Source organism: Pseudophryne corroboree, chromosome 1 (genome assembly GCF_028390025.1).
Source record: "Pseudophryne corroboree isolate aPseCor3 chromosome 1, aPseCor3.hap2, whole genome shotgun sequence".
In the NCBI taxonomy this organism is placed as follows: domain Eukaryota; kingdom Metazoa; phylum Chordata; class Amphibia; order Anura; family Myobatrachidae; genus Pseudophryne; species Pseudophryne corroboree.
This window is the reverse complement of record NC_086444.1, coordinates 974,793,700-974,817,862: the sequence shown is the minus strand read 5'-3', so window position 1 is coordinate 974,817,862 and position 24,163 is coordinate 974,793,700. Positions and strand designations below refer to the sequence as shown.

The window sequence follows — 24,163 nt, the reverse complement described above, 5'->3', positions numbered from 1 at the left end:
AATAAAATGAGGGAAAAAACACAACGACCAACTTTAGCAACAGTTAAAATTAGTCCTGAAAATAATACAGTGTAGGAGAATACAAACAGGTTGAACTCGATGGACATATTGTCTTTTTTCAACCTCAGAAACGATGTAACTATGTAATTTGAAATTACGACTCTCCAGTTGATTACCACACCTACCCAATGGCTGATCACGCGGCTCCTGCCATTGAATTTCCCTAGAGGGGTGTTTATGAACCAGTCTGACACATGTTTTGTACACTACACTACAATACACTACAACTGTTATTCCTAATGTATACTTGTGTTCCCAAGTGCATATACATGTTCTGGCCACTAGATGGTGGTCAGCAATCATGCACTGAATCATGTACTTGCTGTTTGCTGTTCAGTAATCAACAAACCTTGACATGTAGCTGCTTTCCTGGTGGCAGCTGTGGGAAGTATGGCTTGTTGTCATTAAGGTCAGCGACTGTGATGTAAATTGCGGTTGTAGCATTACGACGAGGCGTACCATGGTCTGTCACTTGCACAGTAAGCTGGTGGTGTGTTTTCTGTTCACGATCTAAAGCTGCAGCATTTATCAGTTCTCCTGCGCAGTGTATAGAAAGTCACAATGTTAGAACATTTCACATTTGGACATCTTATGATTCATATTCACTTTACCTTACAATTTTAGCTCCTTGTAGCAAATAGATGACACAGATTAATCAATACATGTAAGGTATATGTTTAATTTGTCAGCTGGCGGGATCCTGGCGGGTTACCGACGCCGGAATCCCGACAGCTGGCAATGCCGACAGCCAAAATCCTGGCGCACAGGGTCTATTGTCACTCGTCGTGGGTGTCCACGGCACCCATAGAGTGGTAATAGAACCTGTGGCAAGTGCAGAGATCCACAAAACCCGCATAGGGACTCTTTGAGCTTGCACTGCTACCGGCATACTGGCGGCCGGGATGCCATTGCCAGTATAGTGACGACCGGCATTCTGGCCGCTGGAGAATCATACTGAACCCGAAAGTAATAGTAATATCAACGCCGAGTGTCTGAATTGAAATTTGAGCAAAAGAGCAGACACAATACTAGTAGCAATATATACATATAAAGCCAGAGAAGCTCATTCTCACTGCCAATCTGGGTGTAGTATGTTATGCCGGCTGTCGGGATCACGGTGCCCATCCCGACCGTCGGCATGCCGGCAGCAGGGCGAGCTAAAAAGAGCACCTTGCGGGCTACACGCGCCACGCTATTTATTCTCCCTCCAGGGGGGTCGTGGACTCCCCAAGAGGGAGAATAGTTGTCGGTATGCCAGCTGTCAGGATTCCGGCGCTGGTATGCTGAGCGCCGGGATCCCGACAGCCGGCATATCAAGTGCCACCTGCAAATCCTGAGCAAGGTTTTACTATGCAGTCCCTCTTATCATCCTCACTTTGTTTTACTTTTATCCAGCTTCAACTGTATGTGCATTATTTGTTACAACTATATAACCGAACATACACAATGATGTCATTTTCTGACATTGACATTGAAAGCTGAAATGCTTTTCTTTGTGCTTGAAAAGTCAATCAATATAAGTTTATACAAATAAACATTATCAGGATAATTAACATATGATAAAAAGCACTTGTGAATACTTAAGTATGTTAATTAGTTTTGTATTAGTACAGTATGGTTCAATAAGGATGGCTACAGCCAGGATTGGCCTGGAGATTAAAGATGCCGTTTGTGGGTTCCAGTAATGACAACTACTCAATAATAAACAAATGAACAGGAAATAAAGTAACTGGAATACAAAGATAATTTGTAAAGAATAGCTATACATATAGTAAATGATCAGATAACTAAACCATGGCCGAGTTATGGCATGGTTATGCCTTGTAAATGACTGCCCTTTAAAAAAAGTCTGAGTTCAGCCGGCATCCTGCACGTCAGCCGAAAACTCGGACTCCCTTACATCCAACCCATAGTATTTAATCTAGAAGTTTTATCCCTTGTGCTTTTACGTCTCTTACTTACTTCTTTTCAATACGCCCTTTGACGGCACCAAATCCATTGGTTTTCTGTCACCCTGATACTTATATCAGTGCTGTTTACTGATGCAGCTATGTTTATATACCCTGTACTTGTCCTATATTGTATTGAACTGTAAGTCACTGTCTTCATGTTTTCCTTATTTGTTTACTCTGTAATTGAGCGCTGCGGATCCCATGTGGCACCATATACAGATTGAGTCACACTCATTGAGCGTGGCTGCATCGCAGGTGTGGGCGAGCGGCAATGAGCGTGGCTGCATCGCAGGCGGGAGCAAGTGACAATGAGCGTGGCTGCATCGCAGGCGGGGGCGAGCGGCGTGCCTTGGCCCGTCTGCGCCTCAGACTGCCGCCAAGTGTACACAGATGCTCCCATTCAAAGTGAATAGGGAACGTGCGCGTCTACGATGCACACGCGTCCCATTTATTCCCGGAGGTGGGCCCCGTCGTAGACAGAGCCACTATTAGCGTGGGTATATCTGAAAATAAATGATAATAATAATCATTTAAAAAAAAAGTTTCTCACTTGTGAGTACATCACTTGGCATCAGAAACCTGATCAAGTTTCTTCTGAGTGCTAGATTAAAATAATGCTAACTTTTAAAATATTAAATTTTACATGTATTTTCCAGCTTACAATCATCAAATACATATTTACATTCAAATATTATTTTCAAATCCTAATTGCCCCACTGAGAAAAGCCAGAAGACCATCATTATATTCATTATTTCTATTTATTTTTCATGTTTGATACTGTACATTGTTTTACGTTATGTGACTAGAGGTTATTTTGGTTGAATCTGCTCATGCAGATATCCCCGGTTTTGAAGTCGGTGGGTTTTGGAAATACTATAGAATAATAGATCATGAGAAATCACACAAGTGTACAGAATATGTCAGGACAATGCAACCTGTACTTGTTCCTGATTATATTAGTGAGAACAGGGCTACATGTGATGGGCAGTGTCATAGTGGAAGGCAGAGGTCAGAAACATACAGTCACAGACTGACAATGAAAGTAGCAGGGTCCCTCGCCTGCTGAGATTAGTGACATAAGACTTCTCTCAAACAAATGCAAACTTATTCAGCAAAATCGTGTTATTAAAATTAGTATATATAATCACTTTGATGCATTTAATATATTTGTTGTTCTGTTATTATTTCATAGCTAATTTTGAGAATTAAAATCAGAATTAATTTTTTCTACTTTTTGACCATATTTCTCATAAAGGGGGAGATGTACTAAGCCTTGAAGAGTGATAAAGTACAAGTCAGCATCTAACTACCATGTTACAGACTATGGGGTCTATGTACTAAGCCTTGGAGAATGATAAAGTACAAATCAACCAGCTCCTAACTGTCATTTTTCAAATACATCCTATAACATGGCAGCTAGGAGCTGATTGGCTGGTACTATCTCTCCATTTTATCTCTCTTTAAAACTTAGTACATAGACCCATGTATTTGAAAAATGACAGTTAGGAGCTGATTGATTGGTAGTTTACCCCTCTCCACGTTATGGAGAGGCTTAGTACATCTGCACTTATGTGTTTCAGGAAGGAAAAATACACGGTTTCTAAGGAGCATATTCATCATGAAAAAATTGTGAAATGAGTTACTGTACTTTAGTTTTCAGTTCTCATTCTATCATTTCACAATTCTTTTGAGATTCACTATGCCCCCATCATATAATTATCACTTCCGAAATACTGTACTTCTTAAGAAGACAGATTTTCAGAAGTGTAAGACTTTTCTCCTGCTTGTCCATTACAATGAACAGCGCTGATCTGCTGTCCATCCCACCATCCCCCCACCCGATGTTTGCTTCCTCCGGAATCCTCACAAGCGGCTGCTCCGGTCACAAGCAGTTTCCAGTGCAGCCTCTCCTACCCCACATCCCATACGCCCTCCGGCATCCTCACCAGCCTCTTCCCCCCGCCCACGGCAGTTCCAGTCACAGCAAATTCACAGAGGTTCTGAAAATAAAGCATTTTCGGAACTTGATGAATATCACAATTTCTACACCCCCATACTTAAGTATGGGGAGTGTGGAAATGATCGTGGTATGACTGTAACAAGGAGATATTAGTGATATATCTTTTGTTACAGCCTTGATAAATGAGGCTGACACTTAAAACTGAGAAATAGCAATTAAATAATTGCAAAAAAAATCTGCCCCTAATATGTCCCTAAGTAATAATTCAAAAATGTAAACTATGAAATACTGAAATATAGTGAGGTCATCCTACATAGGAAGCTGACATGTCTGATACTCTATCCAGTACTTTGACGTCACTCTCTCAGGATTCTCAGAAGTCCCAGAAGTGTAAGGGTCACATTCAGGGGTATGAAGCAGCCCAGGTAATGTACAGATGGGTTCTTATTCACCTAGCAGTTTTACTCCATACAGCCAACATGCTTGGTATGACTTTTCCAACTAGTAGCATTTTGTACTGTTTCCTACAATTTGCATTGTAGCGGCATTCAAAGCCACTCACACTGCACCAGGCACACCAGGTTATTCCTTTTATCGCAAAGGAATTGGTATAAAGCTTAACCATAACAATATGTGGCACAAGGCATGACGCGGTCGTTGATATCGGAAGTCTATCTTTTGCCTTTTATACCCAGATGAGTGACTTTGTTGCATAGAGAGGCCACATAAAGTGCCAGTGCCAGTGTACCCTTACATTGTACTGTTGTCACATTAATGATGCAAATAAGATGCATATTTTCAGAAAAAGTTGCTCGAGTCTAATGCTGCCCATACATCTAAAGATTTATTGTCAGATCTGGCTGGTTGGAATGAAAACCTGGTAATGGATGAGAGCAAATGACAACATTCGATCTCATCCACAACCAGGTTTTCATTCCAACCAGCCAGATCTGACAATAAGTCTTGAGGTGTATGGGCAGCTTTAGTCGCAAAGTCTGCGGCATGCAAAACAGGTGCAATTTGGGAAAAGGTGTATGTGGGCACATCTGTATAATGTTTGCTTGTATTGCAAAAAAACCTGGGTGTCTGCAGAGGTAGGTTTATTCCAATTCTTAATTGTGTAATAATGGAAAAGGCACAGCCCAGGTTAACTCTTGAAAACATATGTTAATGTCAGATGCTTGTGGGTGCAGATAAATTATCTAGAGAAGCTTTTAGCACATCAGATAACGTAGTAACAGAAATGTACAGTATGTAGAACATTACCTGTCCCGGCGTTTATTTGGAAATAATTTTCTTCAGACAGGAGAAAGAATGACAGCTGTCCATTTATCCCAGAGTCCCTGTCCAATGCTGTAATTATGCCAATCACACCATGAGGAGTAGGACTTTCTACAACAGTGAAGAAATGGGCGTGCTGATTGAAAGTCGGGTAATTGTCATTTATGTCCACAATGTTCACAAATACTGAAGTGGTGGCAGTTTGTTCCTCTCCATGATCACTGCTAATTGCCACCACAACCAGATTGTATATATTCGTTTTTTCATAATCCAAAGAACGACGCAAGAAAATCCACCCGGTATTAGGGTGGATTCCAAATGTGAGAGACTCAACAGACAGCAAAGAATAATATATTCTAGACTGCTGATGTGAGCCCTCATTATATGCTTTCACCTGAAGGATTTCCGAATTTATAGATAAATCTTCACTGACTTCAACTTGATGCACCAAATTTCCAAAAGTCAAATTATTACCCATTTCTTGCTTGGTGACACTAATAGTTAATGTAAGAAGGGAACTTAAGATAGGATGTCCATTATCCTCAGCCATTATAAGAAGAATATGTTCACAAACCATTGTTAAAGTCTTATTGAGATACAAAATGCCAAGGTTAGGGTCAATGAGAAACATGTCTTGCTTTTCACTTGCAATGCTATAGGAGATGAGTCCATTGTATCCGTTGTCAATGTCTTCTGCTTTAGCAATATATAAAGCACTGTCAGGGCGGGTGGTCTGATATATGCTTATTCTTTCATCTTCCCTTGTAAAAACAGGCGGATTGTCATTAACATCAGTTACGGTAATGGTGACCTGAGTGCTGCTGAAGACTGGAAAGCTACCTAGCTGCGATTGAACAGTGAGGATAAAAACGGGTTGAGACTCATGATCCAGCTGTTTTTTTGTTGTAAGGATCCCGAACTGGGAGTTTATGGAGAACATCTCATGCAGATCACCAGATAATATCCTGTATGAAATGGGCTCCACCGAATCTTTAAAAACAAAGTACAACAGATGTAATTAAAATAATATACATTTTAAAAAAAGCTATTAAAATTTAAATAATCTGCAAAATATCAGATACCAACAGTGGATTCAGTCTAAAGTTGTTAAAATATAAATTTCTCCGGTGAATGAGTATACAGTATGGTAGAAATATGGATCATTGTATCTCATGGGACAGCTAAACACTTATTTGTATTTTACCACATTGAAGGTATACTGCAGCAGAAGACTTTATGGCCATGCTATAAAAATGATTTATACAGAATCAATTCCAATCACAGAAACCTATGTTTTTGCCACTGATTGAAATCCGTATGGTAATTGCTAATTATGTATGATTTACAATGGCAGAAATGGAAATCTTAGCAAATAAAAAGATGTGTACTATGGTGTAATATTTGTCCTTGGAAGTTCATTGAAACATGGATAGGATCCTGTATAATCATCTGTTGTAATCATTACAAAACAGTGTTCCTTATGGTATTCAAATTGGAGATGGGACATAGTAATATCTTCCAGCTATGTTATAGTTTCCAAATGAAAACAATCATTAATACAAGTCTGGAAAGCATAAGCTGGTAATGTTCTATATGTACAGACTCCTACCAGAGTAACTGGAAAAAATACTTCTTGCTTTGATAGATGGAGATTATAAATCTTGAAAAACTGCTAAACTGACACTACAATAAATACACTATTATTACACTATATATGCAGTATGGGCTCATTAGAGTGGAACTGCATAAGCACAGCAGAAATGCATACAAAATATGTTTGTATATAGTTGTTTACACATCAATGAATTATGTCTCCTTATGCCTGGAGAGGCAAAAAGGGGGCTGCAGAGAGAGATAATAGTAGAATGAGTACAGCAGGGGTGTGTTATCATAACTGAGGCACCATAAGAAGAGGATGCTTGAGATCCGTCCAAATAAATGAATATAGGTATATAAGTATGCTTATGTGGACCTTCATCAGGGTGTAGCCAGGGGATGTGGTTAAGATGCCAGCTGTTGGGAAACCTGACACTCGTCAGAACGGGTTCACTACGATATGCCGGCGGTCGGGCTCCCGGCGACCAGCATACCGGCGCCGGGAGCCCGACCGCCGGCTTACCGACAGTGTGGCGAGCACAAATGAGCCCCTTGCGGGCTCGCTGCGCTCGCCACACTACGCGCGCCACACTATTTTATTCTCCCTCCAGGGGGGTCGTGGACCCCCACGAGGGAGAATAAGTGTCGGTATGCTGGCTGTCGGGCTCCCAGCGCCGGTATGCTGGTCGCCGGGAGCCCAACCGCCGGCATACTGAAGACCACCCGTCAGAACATCGATGCTATGTATAGCTGGTAGGTTAGGGTTAGGGTCAGTGGGGCGGGTGGGATTAGGTTTAGGCGCCACCAGGCAGGATTAAGTGTTAGGCTACTGGGAGGTGGTAGGGTTAGGGTTAGGCACTATCAGGGGGAGGTTAGGTTTAGGCACTAGGCTGCGGGGAAGGGGTGTTAGGGTTAGACACCACCAGGGGAAAGTTAGAGTTAAGCATTAAGGGGAAGGTTAGGGTTAGGCTGTGGGAAGGGAGGGCTAGGGTTAGGGGATAGGGGACAGGGAGGAACATACTTACCTCGCCCCTATCAGGATTTCAAACATCGGGATGTCGGCGTCTGTATTGTGACCTTCAAAAAGCCGCTATAAGGCCCACAAAGATCTTGCTATGTGTTCAGTATGTTTGACCTCCAGACAGGATGCCGGCGGTCACAATACAGACGCCGACATCCCGATGTTTGAAATCCTGATAGGGGCGAGGTAAGTATGTTCCTCCCTGTCCCCTACCCCCTAACCCTAGCCCTCCCTTCCCAGATCGTAGTGAACCCTATAAAATTATAATATTTGCTTAGTTGATAACACTCATTTTATTTTCTTTACTCTTTAAACATATTTCATTGTACTGTATTTCTCTGTGTTCTTTTAGCTTTTACATTTTACTGAGCACTGGGCCTAATTCAGACCTGATCGCAGCAGCAAAATTTGTCTCTAATGTGCAAAACCATGTGCAGTGCAGGTGGGGCAGATATAACATGTGCAGAGAGAGTTAGATTTGAGTGGGCTGTGTTCAAACTGAAATCTAAATTGCAGTGTAAAATTAAGCAGCCAGTATTTACCCTGCATAGAAACAATATAACCCACCCAACTCTCTCTGCACATGTTACATCTACCACACCTGCAGTGCACATAGGGGGTCATTCCGAGTTGATCGCTCGCTAGCTAGTTTTAGCAGCCGTGCAAACGCTATGTCGCCGCCCACTGGGGAGTGTATTTTAGCTTAGCAGAAGTGCGAACGCATGTGCAGCCGAGCTCTGCAAAAAAAGTTTGTGCAGTTTCAGAGTAGCTCTGAACCTGCTCAGCGCTTGCAATCACTTCAGCCTATTCGTGTCCGGATTTGACGTCATACACCCGCCCAGTGAACGCCCAGCCACACCTGCATTTTTTCAGACACGCCTGCGTTTATGCAAACACTCCCTGAAAACGGTCAGTTGACACCCAGAAACACCCCCTTCCTGTCAATCTTCTTGCGCCCGTCAGTGCGACTGAAAACTTTGCTACAACCTGTGCACAACCACAACGGGCTTTGTACCCGTACGACGCGCGTGTGCATTGCGGCCAATACGCATGCGCAGAAATGCTAATTTTTAGCCTGATCGCTGCGCTGCGAACAATGGCAGCTAGCGATCAACTCGGAATGACTCCCATGGTTTTGGCCATTAGAGAAAAATGTAGATGCTGCGATCAGGTTTTAATTAGGCCCACGATGCGTTATATGCACCAACCAATAAAGAGCTAATGATGCTACCCACATAAGATCTCATTAGTTACCACTCGGGGACACAGCACAGTGTGTACTGTAGAGATGAGCAATGTTGATCCACAATTTCACGCAAATCGAATTTTGCTGTGAAACAGATCATTTCAGCAAAATGTAGAGTTACAACTATATGCTTTTATTTTGTAATTTCACATGTACACAGCCATAAATACAGAATTATAAAACAGCCAATTTTTCTTCCCTCTAATGCTGGCCATACACTAGGATGACCAGCAGCATCCGATCCGATTCTGGTCACAATTTCCATTCAATTCCCCTGAGAGCTCTGGACACACAAATTGGGGTTTTTGGACACAGAATGTGCATATGATGAAGCATACGATCTATTGAGGGATCGAATGCCTCACAAAAAGCATGTGACTACCTTGAAAAAAAAGCCACTCAAAATGATGCTGATCAAACGATCCATCGAGCGATCCATCGTATGTGTATAAAACAAGGTATGATGTGCATACGTATTCGATTGATAATATGGGCTGCATGTATGATTGTTTGATGCGACATTCGACCTGGGGGTCGCGCATGTCATCGTAATTGTACACAAAACATGCGCGATGTGCACACTATTACATTTGTACGTGATATCGTCCTAGTGTATGGTCAGCATAAGCTCTCAACTTGCCCAACCACTAAAAATCTTCACCGGTTTTCCACTAAGAGCAGGCTTGGTGCCTCTATGGTGGTTGGGCTGATGATGACAAGGCTAAAAAGGTGCCATCCCCAACCAAAGATTCTAGCCATGTGCTAAACTATGCAGGGGGGGCTTCCTGGTCCCTTGTGCTGTAGTGAATGGGGTGCTTAAAAAGATCGGGACACCTAGTAGGAACATTGGTGGTCAATACGAGTTGTTCACTCGTTAGCAGTTTTTAGCAGCCGTGCAAACGCTATGCCGCCTCCCACTGGGAGTGTATTTTAGCTTAGCAGAAGGATCGCAGAGCGGCTACAAAATATTTTTGTGCAACTTCAGAGTAGCTTCAGACCTACTCAGCGTTTGCGATGACTTCAGACTATTCAGTTCCTGTTTTGACATCATGAACACGCCCTGCGTTCGCCCAACCACGCCTGCGTTTTTCTTGGCACTCCTGCATTTTTTCGAACACTCCCTGAAAACGGTAATTTGACACCCAGAAATGCCCTCTTCCTGTCAATCACTCTGCGGCCAGCAGTGCGACTGAAATGCTTCGCTAGACCTTGTGTGAAACTACATTGTGCCGTTTTTTTGCCTGAACGCTGCGCAGCGAACGAAAGCAGCTAGCAATCAACTTGGAATGACCCCATTGTCACCACAAAAGACCACATGGCCTGAGTCCACTATATCATAGTATAAAAATACACAAATTATCCTGAATAACTTTCATTGACAGTTATAATGGCATGAATGACATAGGCGAATAGGAACAGCACTCCAAGCAGGAAAATATGCATAAAAATATAGAAGTTTATTTGCACATAAATAGTAACATTTCCGATCTGTATTAGACTCTATAGCAAGCTGTGTATATAGATATTTAATTTATTCAAATAATATTGTGGTAAGCCTTCTCATGTTTCTAATTTAGAACAATGGAATTAGATTGTCATTTAAATTATACTGTAGATATAGTTATTGTGGACAACATTGCGGAAATGCAAACATCTGCAGGATATGTGGGAACCTTGTAGCTAAATTCCAAACATTACAATTCTTTTCAGAGTACAGCATACAGTTTGTTAACTCTGGGGTGTAATTGTGCACTCATCTTTTTGTATAGAGTCATTTCTATCCTGTGCTTGGTTTTTGTAAAATTAAATGTTTCATGCATTCATAAACTTATATGAAATATTTAAATAGCTTGGGGGTGGACTAGCATGGACTGTTTCACCATGTAAAGCGCAAGGAACTATTCAATGACAGACTCAGAAACAACCCGCCCAGGGCCGGCTCGAGGCATGTTCGACTCGAGCGGCCACGCAGGGCGCCACCCTTAAAGGGCGCCGCGCGCTGGCGCCGCCATGTCGGAGCCTGGAGCCGGCCCTGATCTCCCCTGCTGTCCTCCGGCTGTGTGCGCTATGCGGCGCCGGCGTCTGATGTCAGACGCCGGCGCCGCACAGCGCGCACAGTCAGACAGCGGCGCGCACAGCAGCACTCCACCTCCCTCGGCACAGCAGGTACAGGGGGGCCTGGGGGCATATGTGGCACTGTGGGGGGCATTTATCTGGCACTGTGGGGGCATTTATCTGTGCACTGTGAGGGGGCATTAATGTATCTGGCACTGTAGGGGCATTTCTGGCACTGTGGGGTCATGTATCTATCTGGGACTGTGGGGGCATATCTGGCACTGGGGGTGGCATTAATGTATCTGGCACTGTGGGGGACATTTATCTGGCACTGTGGGGGCATTTATCTGTGCACTGTGAGGGGGCATTAATGTATCTGGCACTGTGGGGGCATTTCTGGCACTGTGGGGTCATGTATCTATCTGGGACTGTGGGGGCATATCTAGCACTGGGGGGGCATTAATGTATCTGGCACTGTGGGGGACATTTATCTGGCACTGTGGGGGGCATTCATTTATCTGGCACTGTGGGGGGGCATTAATGTATCTGGCACTGTGGGGGGGCATTTATCTGACACTGTGGGGGCATTTATCTGTGCACTGTGAGGGGGCATTAATGTATCTGGCACTGTGGGGTCATGTATCTATCTGGGTCTGTGGGGGCATATCTGGCACTGGGGGGGGGGCATTGATGTATCTGGCACTGTGGCGGCATTTATCTGGCACTGTGAGGGGGCATTAATGTATCTGGCACTGTGGGGTCATTTATCTATCTGGGACTGTGGGGGCATATCTGGCACTGTGGGGGGCATTTATATATCTGGCACTGTGGGGAGTATTTATGTATCTGGCACTGTGGGGGGCATTTATGTATCTGGCACTGTGGGGGGGGCATTTATGTATCTGGCACTGTGGGGGGCATTTATGTATCTGGCACTGTGGGGGACAGTTATATATCTGGCACTGTGGGGGGCATTTATGTATCTGGCACTGTGGGGGCAATTATGTTTCTCGCACTGCTGGGGGGGCATGTCATGTGCATTTGGCACTGCTGGGGGGGCATGTCATGTGCATTTGGCACTGCTGGGGGGCATGTCATGTGCATCTGGCACGGCTGGGGGGCATGTCGTGTCTAGCTGGCACGGCTGGGGGGCATATCATGTAGTGCTCCCATGTCTCAGTGCAATACCTGGCGCAAAGTGTCTAACGTGCTCTGCCTGGCGCAAAGTGTCTAACGTGCTCTGCCTGGCGCAAAGTGTCTAACGTGCTCTGCCTGGCGCAACGTGCTCTGCCTGGCGCAAAGTGTCTAACGTGCTCTGCCTGGCGCAAAGTGTCTAACGTGCTCTGCCTGGCGCAAAGTGTCTAACGTGCTCTGCCTGGCGCAAAGTGTCTAACATGCTCTGCCTGGCACAAAGTGTCTTAACGTGCTCTACCTGTCGCAGTGTGTATAGGAGGTTCTACCTGGTGCAATGTGTATTAGCTGCACTACTGTGTGGTGTAATGCGAATTGCCACTATTATGTGGCCGCGCCCCTTCCCCACGAAGCAACGCCCCTAAATTTTTGATGCGCGCCTTCGGCGCGCAAGGTCCATGATTTTGAACGGGGCAACAAGCATTACAGTATGTACATATTTTTTCCCTTCTAACTTAAATATGTGCCCTCCCAAATGCAAAATGTGCCCTCCCCGTGATCAGCACCCCTGCCCTAAAAAAATCCTAGAGTTAACACTATCATGTGTAGCTGGCACTGCTGGGGGGCATGTCATGTGTAGCTGGCACTGCAGCAGGGCATGTCCTGTCTATCTGGCACTGCTGGGGGTATATCATGTCTATCTGGCACTGCTGGGGGGCATGTCGTGTAGCTGGCACTGCTGGGGGCATGTCATGTGTAGCTGGCACTGCTGCGGGCATGTCATGTCTATCTGGCACTGCACTACTGTAGACATTATGTGTAGCTGGCACTATACCGGAGACATTGTGTGTAAGGAACACTACTGTAGCTGTTATGTGTAATGCTGCTAATTGTGTGCGTAGAGGGGGTGTGAAAATATATTTATTTATTTATAGTGTGATAATATGAAGTTGTGAGGCCCCGCCCACTTTTTCAGAGGCCATGCCCACTTTTCCGGGAGCTGTAGAGTATGGGAGGGGGCGCTTTTACATTTTCTCGCACAGGGTGCTAGTAGGCCTGGAGCCGGCCCTGAACCCGCCAACAGCTCTGACACAGCAGTTAATGTGCATCTCTGCTGGATCCCTCTGGAAGTGTGAGCTATCTCAGTTATCTCAGTGTTAACTGCTATCTCAGGGTTGACTGCAGGTCTCTAATACCCATTTAACACAGCAAAAATAACCCAATATAGACCCGGTATACTGCCGAGTCAACACGGGTAGCTATGCGGTGTAAAAGGAGCCATGACGAATTCCTGAGTCGCCTGTCCCGGTAATTCAACCCGGGAATAAAGCAGTGTTATTCCTGAGTTAAAAAACGGGTCAGGTGTAGTGTGAACAGGTTGGCGCAGAGATGATCTCATCTCCAAGCGCCGCCCCCAATGACGCTACGGTCCCCACCCCCGATGGAAATTGGAAACCCGACCAGGCATATTGCCGGGTCATGGAAGCCAGTGTTAGGGTCCAATGCCGGGTCGCACACAGGAACCTGTTTCCAATTCCCAGGTGCAGTCCAGCATTTGCGATGTGAAAGGGGTATAATTGACAAGCCCCAGGCACTTTATATGGGGGAGCAGGCTGCACAAACAGGGGCATAGCCATAATTTCAAGGGCCCCATAGCCACATTTTGAGGCCCCTCCCCTTTTTACTTCTAGCAAGACACCTATCTTTATAGTGGTTGTTGATTTTATGAACCATAGTTTTTCAGAATATGCCACATTGTAGTGCTGCCAGGACACATTATGCCTCAGAGTGCCCCTATTCACATTATGCCATACAGCATCCCCAGAACATATTATGCCACACTTAAGTGTCCCTAGCTTATAATATGCCACACTGTAGTGCCCCTAGAACTTAATATGCAACATTGTAGTGGCCTCGGTTCGTATTATGCCACACTGTAGTGCCCCTTCAGTAGTTCTTAAAAAGCAACATTCTAGTGGCCCCAGTTCATAGTATACCACATTCTCTTGCACCCAGTTCATATTGTGCCATACTGTAGTAGCTACCAGTTAATACTGTGCAACATTACAGTGCCCCCTACATGCACCGAAAGCGTGTGGCTGAAAGGGGTGTAGCTTCCCAAGAAGAGGCATGGCCGACTTCATTACTCCAGGGGCATGCCAAGCATTTTCAGAGATGCCGGGATGCCCCAGAGAGTCTGTCTGCACTGCAATCTCTTCCTCAGTGACAGGAGATGGGTGCTTCAGATAACATCACAGTACAGCACCTGGCTCACTGTCACTGCAGAGGAGCTGGCATTTCGATATCACCCCTTCCAAGGGTGACACCCAGGTGCAGTCCGCACCCCCTACACCCCCATAATGACACCTGTGCCCCTTGTTCATGTTATGCCATTCAAGCCAGGCACCAGGCCGGACCAAAATGTTTAGCAGGTACTTCTGGGAACTTGGTATATAACTAAATGCCCTGGTCCAGAGTCTTCTAAACCTCTGGTCCCCAAAGCAATGGCATCCCCTTGTGTGGGCACTATAGCACAAGTCAACAGGCAAATAACTGTATATGCCCCATATATTTTGAATATTTTGTTTTCCTTTGAATTAGATGGACTTTTTTGCTTTCCAGAATATTTACAATTTAATTTTACATGTAGGTAAAGTAAATTCTTATACTGAAGAATTGAATCTATTTCATACTGACGTTGAAGATACAGGTTAATACAGGAGATATGGTGAGACTGTGAGTGTGAGGGGTAAGGAGGTTGTGGCGTGGGTTCAGGAAGGATTAGTTGGAGAAACTGGAGATGGAACAGAAACATGAGAACATGAGATTCAGGTAGTGTCCATCACTATGTTGGGAGACGTCCTGTGGGACAACCCAAAAGATGATGTAAGTCAGAGACGTTAAAAGCAGTAGTGTCAGTAGGGTTGATGGCCTCAAGTATGAGAAGGTAGGTCAGTATATAGGAAGTAAGAGTGCCAGACAGTAAAGCTGACAAGGAATTAGGAGACTGAGGGGTCTATGTACTAAGCCATGGAGAGAACTAAAGTGGATGGGATAAAGTACCAGTCAATCACCTTCTGCCATTTTACAGGGTGTGGGGCAGATGTGCTAAGCCTTGGAGGGTGATAAAGGGGAGAGAGATAAAGGGACAGATGTATTAAGCTGGAGAAGTGATAAAGAAGTGATAAGTGGAAGGTGGTAATGCACCAGCCAAGCTGATTGGCTGGTGCATTGTCACCTTTCACTTATCACTGCTTTATCACTTCTCCAAACCCAATCCATCTGCCCCAGTGTACCATCAAACACAGCCTGTAACATGGCAGTTAGGAGCTGAGTAGCTCGTACTTTATCTCTGTCCACTTTATCTCTTGCCAAGGCTTAAGCTGGGTACACACTGAGTGATATGGTGTCTGATCCAGCAGATAGGACAGACATATAGCTCACATTGGCACATATCATATCACTGTGTACGCCCGATATGCGAGTGTCTGCGATTACTAGCGAAGTCGTCAGGTATGATGTGCTAACAATATTGCTAGTGGCAACATATATTCTAATGAAGGATGTAACAGTGATCTTTCCGTCCTTCGTTAACATCGCTCTATGGGGGTCATTCCGAGTTGATCGCTCGCTAGCAACTTTTTGCAGCGCTGCAATCAGATAGTCGCCGCCTATGTGGGAGTGTATTTTAGCTTTGCAAGTGTGCGAACACAAAAAAGATTCTTTGGCAGTTTCTGAGTAGCTCTGGACTTACTCAGCTGCTGCGATCACTTCAGTCTTTTTGGTCCCGGAATTGACGTCAGACACCCGCCCTGCAAACGATTGGACACGCCTATGTTTTTGCAAACACTCCCAGAAAACGGTCAGTTGACACCCACAAACGCCCTCTTTCTGTCAATCACCTTGCGATCGTTTGTGCGTATGGATACTTCGTTAAAGCCATCGCCTAGCACCGATCCTCTTTGTACCCGTACGACGTGCCTGCGCAATTTTGCAGAGAATTAACCTGATCACAGCGCTGCAGAAAGTTGCTAGCGAGCGATCAACTCAGAATGACCCCCTATGTGTGTACTCAGATTCCGACGGTCCATCCATCCCATTTCTATCTATTTTCAATCTATTTATGTAATATCTATCTATCTATCTATCTATCTATCTATCTATCTATCTATCTATCTATCTATCTATCTGTCTATTTATATCTGCTTTATATTATTCTACCATTAATTTGTCATTTACATATTTTCATTACATGCAGCTGATGATTACAATTCGCACACTGCACCTGCACTATAAATAATCCACAACAGGACAGTTTCTTACTACTCACAATTTATTTTGCAGACTGCGCATTTGGAAAGAGCAGCTGAGCATTCATTCCAGTTAAACTATGCAAGCACAGAGTTCTAGTTCTGACCTTTTTTTAAAGTAAAAACCTTGTCAAAATAAGTAAAAACTCACAGCTGCTTATGTAAGGAGGCTACTTCATTAATCATTGAATGCTTTCTAAAACAAAGCAAAAAAACAACAACCAACCCCCTCCAAAAAAAACCCAACATAAAATAAAACAACAACAACAACAGTAATAATAATAATAATAATAATAGTAATAGTAATAGTAGTAATAATAATAACTTGGAAAGGAGAGGAAATAGTTGATAACAGATACTTCATTACAAATTTTGGATTCAGGAGAAGGATTTAAGGATTTTATCCACTTTGTAACACAAATCAAAACCACCTCACTACATTGAGCATAGCAACGCAGAATCAGTACTAGTGAATTCAGCTAAATGGAAGTTCTGCTCACAATGGTTTAGTAAGAGAAGAGAGTATACATTAATAGGTCTCAGTATGACTATACGGCTGAACATGTGTAGCGCCTATGGGGGTCATTCTGAGTTGATTGCTCGCTGCCAATTTTCACAGCGCAGCGATCAGGTGAAAAACGGCATTTCTGCGCATGCGTATTCCCCGCAATGCGCACGCGCGACGTACGGGTACAAAGCTCTTTGTGGTTGTGCTCAGATTCTAGCTAAGTTTTCCTTCGCACTGGCGGCTGCAAGAAGATTGACAGGAAGGGGGTGTTACTGGGTGTCAACTGACCGTTTTCAGGGAGTGTTTGCAAAAACGCAGGCATGTCTGAAAAAACGCATGCGTGGCTGGGCGTACACTGGGTGGGTGTATGACGTCAAATCCGGACACGAATAGGCTGAAGTGATCGCAAGCGCTGAGTAGGTTCAGAGCTACTCTGAAACTGCACAAACTGTTTTTGTAGAGCTCCGCTGCACATGCGTTTGCACTTCTGCTAAGCTAAAATACACTCCCCAGTGGGCGGCGGCATAGCGTTTGCACGGCTGCTAAAAGTAGCTAGCGAGCGATCAACTCGGAATGACCCCCCATGTGCGGTGTAAAAGGCAAAGGGTAATTACTCCAACTAAAGAATATTCAAGTATGGAAATTAAAAAGGTTGAGATCAAAATAAACCAGGTCACTGCAGAAAACCTATGATGTATGCTGATCAGGACCTAAGACATGTACTGTCTCTATTCTGTTGTTTTGTAACTTCAGTACATGTATTAAGAGAAGCTTCACAATTGTGTTGGACGTTCCCTATGAGGTTGGGATTTACAAGTGTGATGAAGAGGTGATCGCACCATTAATGCACCTTGAGGCAATGAGCAGAATTTCTGACTGTGGAGTGAAATGCCTTTCCTTAAGCCAGTGGTTCTCAAACTGTGTCCTAAGCACCTTGGGGTATTTGAAAGTGAGGTCCCCATAACAGATAGCAGACTTGTGTCCTTATAATTTCCTAATCTTAAGGGGGGTACACACAGAGAGATCCGTTCTTAAAATCTAAGCAATCTTGCTAGATTGCTTAGATTTTAAGCACGGATCTGCCGTGTGCATGCCCTCCAGTGATAGCGATGCGCGGCCCCGCGCATCGCTATCGCCGATGCTAGATTGAGCCTGCATGCAGGCTCAATCTAGCGGGTCGCTCACTTCACCGTTGTGTGAAGTGAGCGGCCCCCCGTCGGCTTTCCCCCTCGCTCAGCACATCGCGCTGTGCTGAGCGGGGTGAGAGATGTGTGCTGAGCGGTCTGTGTTAAGATCGCTCAGCACACTTCTCTCCCGTGAGTACTCCCCTTAACATCTAGAGCAGGGGTGCAGCTTCCGTGCAGTATCAGTGATCTCTGCTGCAGATTTAAAGTGGCAGTAATTTAAAAGGTAAAACCAACTGGTTTCGTCTCTTATTTTTTTGCAATCTGTTTTTTATTAGAAATAACACATTGACATATTTGTATACAAGAAAAGGTGGTATAAAGGTTTCCTTTTTTTATTTTAAAGTACAAAGCCAAACAAAAAAGAATTCTAAAGAACACATAGAAAAAGGAAGAAGAATAACAAAATAGCGTGGATTAATGTTCTCGGACAAAAATGTAACCACAGGTCAAATGCTATGTACAGAGATCAGTAGGACAAAGGTTATTCAGATTACCATGCAAAGTATGTATAGTATTGAAGTATTAAAAACACTGAACCAATGAACCACAGGGAAATATATGGAAATTGTCCTTATGACTCTTCTCTAATCCTGAAAGAAATTACATAAGAAAGGATCGCAGCACTATAAACACACAACATTCGATGCAGTTATTATTATATTATATATTTACACTATTGTCCTCATTTTTTTATTTATATGAACATGTAAAAATCAAGCACTACACTTAAATTTCTATATTTAACACGTCTACTGCAGTCACATTGCTGATTGTTGAGAACTGTAGATACTTACTTAAAGGTTCCCTGGCCTTCACTGTACCAACGGTACTTCCCTGCGGAGCATCCTCAGCAATAACAAACGTGTAGCGTGATTTCTCAAAAATTGCCGGTGCCACAGCGGTCTTTAAAATGTTTACAGTGACAGATGCATTCACAGCAGATGTAAGACCACCTTTATCCCGAGCACATACAAAGATGATCACTTGCGAATCTTCCAAATGATTCAGAGCGGAGATCAAATAGATGATTCCTAAACATGAAAAACACACTTATAAATAACACATTATTATACATAACATAAGAAACCATGTCTGAGCATTTATAGGAAATCTTGCTCAACCTATCACATTTTCTGTCCATTTTGGACTAGTAAACCGAAAGTGCAAGTTGTTTCAAGTAGAAGTGAGTCAAGAAAAAGACACAATAATGGGGGTAATTCCAAGTTGATCGCAGCAGGAATTTAGTTAGCAATTGGGCAAAACCATGTGCACTGCAGGGGAGGCAGATTTAACATGTGCAGAGAGAGTTAGATTTGGGTGGGGTCTGTTCAATCTGCAATCTAATTTGCAGTGTAAAAATAAAGCAGCCAGCATTTACCCTACACAGAAACAAAATAACCCTCCCAAATCTAACTCTCTCTGCATATGTTAAATCTGCCTCCCCTGCAGTGCACATGGTTTTGGCCAATTGCTAACTAAATTCCTGCTGCGATCGACTTGGAATTACCCCCAATATAAGGAACTGCGCTGATGTTCTGTACAAGATGTCATTCAGCGCCAATTATATTAACTTTTCTAAGTGTAAAGAAACGTTTACAAATATATTTGTTCATGTCCCAAAATACTTTTTTCATTTTGAGCCAACTGGTATTTTAGGTTTAAAATAGAATGTTCACATTTGAATTTATTGCAGTATATTTTAAAGGAATTATTTAAAATGTCTATGTTCTAAAAATGGTAAAAATATTCCAACTGTCATGACGGGATTGGAGATGATTTAGTAAAGTGCAGTAATTGTCCAATTAACCTTTTAGATATATTTTAGCTATCTCTCCTTTGGGCCTAATTCCAATGTGTCAAGCTTTGCAAATTGAACCATAAAATATGTTTCCAAAGCAAGTGTAAATTCACATTATTATGATTTATAAGTATATTTCCATTGGATCTAATGAAATACAATTACTATAAGATGCACTTTATTTTTTTTTATTAGAAAAAGACATCATTTCATGGTGTATTGAAAAAGTCTTTTAGACACTGAATACTAAACGTTGTTTTGAAGATCAGGCCACTTACAGCCAAGATTCTATCAGACAGGAGGCAGATGGCCAAATGAGACCAACAGTTTGTCACCCAAACTAACCTTAAAATCTAGTAGACAAATTATTTAACAATCTTTAAGATGCAGCTGAACTGAACAGGATTAGTAAAGATCCCTATGAGCCCTATTCCTAATACTGTTTCCATCAGCACCGACAATAACATAACATAAAACGGAATTACTGTGCAATAAGCTGAACACAAAAGTTAATGACAATGAGGTACGTATTAGGACAAGTGCATGGGACATTCTATTTTTAAGGATTAAATAGGTTTGAGGATACCAAAAGGTAAAAAAGTGGCAGACTAGATGGGCCAAATGCAGGATTCGTAATGGTGGGTTTCCTTCTGCGTGTGTATGTGTATATATACATATACATATACACACACACACATCACATATACTGTACATATACACACACTTAGAACAAATACACAAATAAATATACACGCACTTAGAACATATACACACAAACACACATACATAACCACAGCAACACACACACATAGAATACATACATACACCCAAACACACACCATGGAACACATACACGCACATAGAACACATACATATACACACAAAAACACACATACATACACAGACATAGAACACAATAAACACACAGTTACACTTACTATTGCTGCCTGAGGGTTCCAGGAGCAGGAGGATGTTGATGGGGGACAAGCAGGGTCACACTTTTTCATTAGACCCCTCTCCCACTGCGTAATACCGCTATTCGCGGGTCAGCGGAAGGGGGCAGAGCCAATACGATGCAATTCTAGGAGAATTACATCATATTGGCTCCGCCCCCTCCCACTGAACCCGCAAATCGCGACATATCGCCACAAGGGGGCAAAATTGAAAAACAAAAACCGTTTTTGTCCATTGGGGGTGGGTGGATTCTGAGTACTCAGTGCACTATTGGGGCTAAGTGGTTCTTATCTGCCGTCAAATTCTATGTGTCAATTAAACATTAAAATATTCTTACAAAGAGTTATGTATACTGTATTGAACTGTAATATGGTTCTGAACTATTTGTAAAAGTATTCTATTTGGGGAATTCAATTGTTGCTCTGTTCGGGTGCACACAGCTGCTAGCACTGGCAGGGACGTATTAAGCCGTGTGGGGGCTCTAGCACTTAAGACAAGGGGAACCTGGGGGGAAGGGGGGTATATATTAGATTGTCATGTATATTACATTTAAACCAATAGTGTATATTTAAATAGTTTAATAATGCCTACGTACATAGGCGGATCCAGGAAGGGGCACTTGGGCCCATGCCCCCCCCCCCCCCCCCGTCGTTTCTGACTTCTTCTTTTTTCAAAAGGAGAACATCAGCAGCACTACTGCTATTTCCGTCAGAAAGATTTGCTAAAAGAGCAGGCAGGCACTAGGACCCACTGCTGCTCTAACAGCAAATCCGTGTGGTAACCAATGGGGATGCTGGAGCTGCCCCTATCTCCCCCACTGCCAGCCAGCCAGAGTCCAGCCCAGGCGCGGGGTTCAAATGCCAGCATCGAGTAAGACTGTTACTTATGACGGCGCAGAAGGCTTCATTAGCCCTCACTGCACTGCACAGTTTCCCAGCGCTTCCTCCTCCACTTCATTTACCACCATGCTAGGTGCAGTCAAACTCAGCTCAGCTTTGAGAAGGCGGCCCGTGGGATTGTGACAGAGCTGTCCTGCTAATGTCTTATGCTGCTTGTTGGAAATCCAGCTGGCTGCTTCTGCTAATCAAAGATGGGCAGTTCGTGTCCTGCAGTCTAAGTCTCACTGCAGTGCCCAAAACAAGGTATGCTGCACCTGCCACCACCAACTAAAAACTATAATAATTATATTGTGCTGGGGTGACTTCCAGGCTCCCATACCTAATGTAACAGGTGACCAACATTTCAAGGCCCAATCAGCCTTTTCATCATGGTGAAACACTGGCAATAAACCATGATGCGCTCCTACAGCCAATCATTACCTGATGGCGTATTCTGTGAGGCCACGCCCCCTGTGATACCACTCCTCTTATCTGGGAGCACACGTGCCTTAGGTGTATGTAAATATAACTATTACTGTTCCCCTATCACGGTGCCCCCCCTTTCATTTTCTTCTGGATCCGTCCTTGCCTGCGTATTGTTTACATTTCTACCTAATTGAGAGACAACTATTTTACAAAGTTTTCTTGTAGTGGAAAAAAAGACAACTTAGACAACTTAAACAACCTTAAAATACACCTAGAAAAATAAAATCTAGCAAAAATACAGTAGCAGCAGCCTCTGTACTACTTACACACTGGGACAGGACTCAGAATGACTCTGTGTGTGTCTCTCTCTGTAGACCAGAATGTTCTATTAGAGAACGGGTTACACAGGACCCAGACACCCAGACAGGGAAGAGGAAAAGTTTGTATCCCTGGGTCACTTACAGCTCTCTCCCCTCTCTTATCTCTTCTCTGGTCGGAAGCTCCATTTGTAGCTCATGAAAACTGATACTCCCGTGTCTCTGCCTGCATACTTTCTGTCTCGCATTTTGGCTGCCTGGTTCTGCTGCTGCACAAGAGGGAGACCTAGTGATGTCAGTGTGCTCTGGCCAGGGGGCCCCCTGACAGTGGGGGGCCTGGGGTACAGTGTCCACTACGCTTCCCCCAGGGACTTGCAGTGAGGCAAATAGCTGAGGAGCCAGTGGTTAGTACCAGAGCCAGATTTACACACAATATATGAGCCCAAGGGTTCATGTGGGAATTATACACAGGTGCAGCAGTAGCTATATACTGCTGAAAATTTGGTAAGTTTTGATCAAAGATGTGTAGAAAAGATAGGTGGGAGGGGGGGGGGGGCTGCTTCAACTGTCATATACTTTTTACTGCAGAGTTTTGGCTATAAAAATTATTAGAATTATACAGAGGATATTTCTGATATATTCTTTGTATTTTTCATATACTTTATATGGTCAAAACTCTGGCTTATACTGGAGTATCAAAAGGAAAAGCGACCAGGCACTGGTGTATGATAGATTACAAAAGAATTGTGAGAAACCAAAAGTGGACAATTATAATTGCTGGAAAGGGAAATTAAAGCCTTTCAATTGTAGTCCCTATTGGTGGTGCGCCCAGAGCTAGAAAGTACGAGTACCGACAAGGGGAGAGAGAGAAAGCTCTTGTGTGGGCGCACTCTTATGAAAAGAAGAATTATCATTCAATTATGAAAGGAAAATTAAAACGTATGTTTATTAATCAAAATTAAAAAGTTACCCCTCTGCGATCCAAAGAAAAGTGTGAACATAAGAAAAATGTGAGAAAATATTAAAATGTTCTGGTCTGTTTAATCACACGAGAAGGATTAGAAAGGCTGCAGACACCTGATAGTCTGACACCCGTTTCTCCTGACCAGGGCCGGCAACAGAAATCTTGGGGCCTGGTACACTGATATCTATGGGGGCCCCCCATAACCGCCCTCGAGCTCCCCCCTTCCTCATCATCCCCTCCTCCAAACATCCCACCCCTGCATGTGCATATAAGGTAGCATAAATATAAGAGGTAGAAGATCATGTATAAAATCTGTATTTAAGATGTATATAAATGTGTATATATATATATATATATAAAAATGTATAATTGTGTATAAAATGTGTACCAATTAAGTGAAAATATTAAAATACGTATAAATGTACTAACAATGTTTAGGCTCTTAACACAAAAATTTGGACTGCAGCCCCCATGTAATGTGGCAAACTTTCCCTATCTTACCCTACAGACGTCTTCTC

At 43.4% G+C, this 24,163-nt stretch overlaps 1 protein-coding gene across 1 annotated transcript in view; it reads right to left on the bottom strand.

The window, feature by feature from the left end:
* The window catches only part of DCHS2 (dachsous cadherin-related 2), a 402,858-nt gene that overhangs the window by 77,661 nt on the left and 301,034 nt on the right, over nucleotides 1-24,163 (bottom strand). The window contains exons 4-6 of the mRNA XM_063920517.1: nucleotides 19,103-19,339; nucleotides 5,240-6,244; nucleotides 410-597 (exon numbers count right to left, since the gene is read on the bottom strand). Coding sequence (XP_063776587.1) covers nucleotides 410-597; nucleotides 5,240-6,244; nucleotides 19,103-19,339 — 1,430 coding nt within the window. The remainder of the gene's footprint in view (nucleotides 1-409; nucleotides 598-5,239; nucleotides 6,245-19,102; nucleotides 19,340-24,163) is intronic.